Source organism: Octopus bimaculoides, chromosome 6 (genome assembly GCF_001194135.2).
Source record: "Octopus bimaculoides isolate UCB-OBI-ISO-001 chromosome 6, ASM119413v2, whole genome shotgun sequence".
Lineage (NCBI taxonomy): Eukaryota > Metazoa > Mollusca > Cephalopoda > Octopoda > Octopodidae > Octopus > Octopus bimaculoides.
The window spans coordinates 22194286-22198435 of record NC_068986.1 but is presented as its reverse complement, the minus strand read 5'-3'; the positions used below and the strand labels follow the sequence as shown (position 1 = coordinate 22198435).

General features: G+C 32.8%; 1 protein-coding gene across 1 annotated transcript in view; it reads left to right on the top strand.

Moving 5' to 3' along the window:
- Window positions 1-474: 474 nt before the first annotated feature.
- The window catches only part of LOC106870240 (ras-related protein Rab-40C), a 54506-nt gene continuing 50830 nt past the window's right edge, over window positions 475-4150 (top strand). The window contains exon 1 of the mRNA XM_014916257.2: window positions 475-1072. Coding sequence (XP_014771743.1) covers window positions 913-1072 — 160 coding nt within the window. The 5' untranslated portion in view covers window positions 475-912. The remainder of the gene's footprint in view (window positions 1073-4150) is intronic.

Sequence of the window (4150 nt, the reverse complement as noted above, 5' to 3'; positions counted from 1 at the left end):
TATATATATATATATATATATATTCATATACGTTCACCAAGACCTTCGGTTTACTGACCTGTAACGGTACGTGAAAGGAAGTGCTTAAGCTTAAAATAGGAGGCACAAGGAATGCAGTGTTACTGTACTTTCAGTGGAGACAGGATAGCGTGGGTTTGAAACAAGATCCACAAAGACGGTATCCCAACGCATCCGCAGTCCAGTCATTGAAACCAGGAAAAGAAAAAAAATATATTTTGCTTTTCTCAAAAATATTTCTATATTCAATGAAACCATGAAAGAAGAGAAATTCTAAAAAGAAGAGTGGGGGTTTTGGTTTTTTTCTTTGTTTTCTGTATTTATGTAATAAATGTTATCGAAAATGAAACTAAAATGCTTAATTAAAGAAATACGATGTTTTGTACGTGATAAAGAAAATCGTATAAAAGTTATCCCGCATGTTATTCCGTAGCTTCTCCCATCAGCAGCAGCAGCAGTGTTACAGCAGTAAAGCTTGTAAATCTATGTCGTGACTTCCGCCATGCGCCGTTGTAAGTGAGTTCTTGCTAAGCATTAATTCATCATGATGTACTGATTTGTTTATTGTCTTTTTAACACCATCACCGTTATTTACATGCAACCTGTCGAGATATTGAATAATACTACGAATATTCCGTATGCTACAACATTTATAGTCCTCCTTTTGATTATTTTGCATTTGTCTGTATCCATCTTTTACCGCCGTTCTCTTCTTTCACGTCGTTTGTCAGGTTGTCCAGCACTTTTTTACTTTTTATTATCGCTCATGGATAATCGGCCGAATTTCTGGCAAAATACTTGATGTGGGATAAGACTTAATAAACAGTCGTGCGTTTCAGTAACGCAAAGGAATCAAATAAGCAATTAAAAAATAAATAACTACAAGAAGGAGAAATGTGTGCTGCCAATTCACCTCGGATTTTGGCTACCAAACCTTATGATTATCTGTTGAAATTCTTGCTCGTTGGAGACAGCGATGTCGGTAAGGAAGAATTACTCAACGGGATGGATGATGGTGCCTCTGAGTCTCCTTATTACGGATTCTCTAGTTGTGGTAAGTTCTAAAACTTCCTAATTCTTTATTTGTTTATGTACATGTATCACATTTCTCCACAGATCATTTATGCTTTGTCACCTACTTATCAACTCACCTTTTTTTTTCTGCACCCTTAAGCATCTAAAAGCAAGAACATTTCTTAATTGTTTACCTAAGAAATGAATAATGAATTCTCATTATATATTAACTAAATAAAAGTCCTTCACCAAGCCTTATTTTTTAAAGATGCTTATTTTTATTTAACACCTTCAAATAATTGAAAACTAGTTGTATATTACATTTATATCTGTTTTAAACACACCTAGAGCCATGATTAAATGCTTAAAACGAAATGTATGGGTTAAAGTGTAAAACCAGAGATATTTTCTGCTTACAGTAGCAGCATGGATTTTGATTCCCCATTTTATTTTAGCTGACAATCCTTCTTGTAGTTGTATTGTGATATTATTTTTAAATAGATGCGGAGATTTGTCGATATTCAATCTTTTACGATTCATCATCACATTTCTCCATTTCTACACTGATAAACAAATCTTGACACGCATGTGACAATATAGCTTATCGCTTATCCCTGCAGGGGACGGCAATATCCAATATATATATATATATAAAAACATATACCGACATATATATATATGAGAGAGGTGCATATTTAAATAGATTAATTTTATTATTAATATAATTTTTAAAAAAACAACAACCGTGTCGTAATTTTTTTTTCACTTTCGTATTCTTTAGATTTTTCCACTCTATAAAACAATTATTCGGCATTTTTTGGTCTGTATTTCGTTGCTTTATTTAAATATTTAGTCTTAGGTCAATTTTACATACATCTCTCTCTCTCTCTCTCTCTACCTATCTATCTATCTATCTATCTATCTCTCTATATACACACACGCACTCACACATGTACATGTATACACACACACTCACATGCACATCTATACGTCTACGCACGCACGCACGTTCACATTTTGCTGTTAGTGGTTTTCAATCAAAACACTAAATTTATTTGTTCAGTTTCAATTTCCATATATGATCACAAGTATGATTAAACTATCGATTGTTTACATTACTCTCAAGGTTTTCTCTTCACGAATACAAATTCAATATTCGTCTATGTCGCATCCGATTTTCATTCAGCTGCCTTTGTATCGGTATTTTCCAAAGGCTTAAAAAAATAATTCCCTATTGGAAACCACATTTCCGAATGTATTTACTAATTCTTTATTTGTTTATGTACATGTATCACATTTCTCCACAGATCATTTATGCTTTGTCACCTACTTATCAACTCACCTTTTTTTTTCTTCACCCTTAAGCATCTAAAAGCAAGAACATTTCTTAATTGTTTACCTAAGAAATGAATAATGAATTCTCATTATATATTAACTAAATAAAAGTCCTTCACCAAGCCTTATTTTTTAAAGATGCTTATTTTTATTTAACAATAATTCGGTAGACTTAATTAAAAGAATAAAATTAAACGTTCGTTCCCGCCGTAACTACCCCCCTCCGTCCTTCTCTAAGGACATTGCATATCTAGGACTACATTATTTAATGCGCCCCTCTCCCCTTTTGAAGACATTAGGGTTTCATTTGAGGTAGATTTTGGTTGCTATTTCTAGCTGATCGAATTACTACGTGGAAACTGTATTTATTGGTTGCAATGCTTTAATATTTTAAGCATTAGTAAATTTTCTTCATGAAAACAAGTGAAACGGTTAATAACGATTTCTTTTTTCATCTTTGTACGAAATGAGTTCAGTAAAGGAGAATCGATCCAGTGTCTTATTGGTAGTAATTATTGTTGTTGCTTGCAAAGAAGGCGAAATGTCGATCTGATCGGAATTGGAAATTCCAGACTAGATTCGACGAACTACAAAATAACATAAACCAATACTGCTTACATGGTGATTTGCAAGGCCAAATTTTATGGGGCACTATCAAGTTTATTGCAGACAAATTCTTTTAAACCACACACCTTACCGTCTTAAAAAGAATAAAGTGACACATTTGATATGCATTGTCTGAAAATAAGGGTGAGGATTATGCTTGGAACGCTTTGATCATTGATTTTTTTTTCTTTTTTGCCTGATTATGGCTGTCCTGGTGTTAAACAACTTTAGAAGACAATGTCGACTCACTAGAATTGGATCAGCGCAGAAAATTAAACACTGAAATTAAATACTTCTATATTTAGCTCAGATGATAATAATAATAATAATATATATTTTCTCCTTTCTCACCCCCTTACCTCGTTTTGAAGCTCTCCCTGCATTTCGTCGTTCCCCTTGTGTCGACTAAAAGAACCGATTATTATTATTATTATTATTATTGTCCACAATGTTTTTCTTAATGTAAACCCCTTGTGGTTAATAAAGAAATCATCATTATTATTATTATTAATCGTTCGTATTGTCCCTGTGAAATGCATACCACAGCTCCTACTACATTTTCATTTATATAACTCAAGCATTATGCTTATATAATAGAGTTATTATTATTATTATTTAAAAGTTTTTAAAAAAAGGATTGAAAGGCCTTTATGCTCTTATATTTACAATTAGCAGTGTTCGATTGTTGATAATAAAAACAAGCTTAGATCAGTGAATGTCGATGCCCATAATTTTCAGCTTTCCCTTCCCTTTTCTTTCTTCCTTTGGTTTTATAAGGAACCGATTGGTTGGTGAACGATTCCTCTGATCTTAAAATATATATTATCTGCCAGTTTTCTGTATTTCCCTAATCTGAAAATGTTTGGCATTGATCCTTGAAATGCAAGTTAAATACGTTCCTTTAGCCTATTTTCGCCGACACTTTATTAATTACTTAAAACATTAATTGCTGTTTATGAATCCAAACTTGTTTGTGTGTTCCATGTATGCCTGTTCAGATAACGAATTTCGGATTCAGCATCTCTCTTTATCTCTCTCTCTCTCTCTCTCTCTCTCTCTCTCTCTCTCTCTCTCACTAAGAACTAGGAATTATGTTAAATCAACTGCGTAGTCCTAAAACTGTTTTGTTTTCATAATGTATCGGTCATTTATCAAGTCGGTATTTATGCTATATATA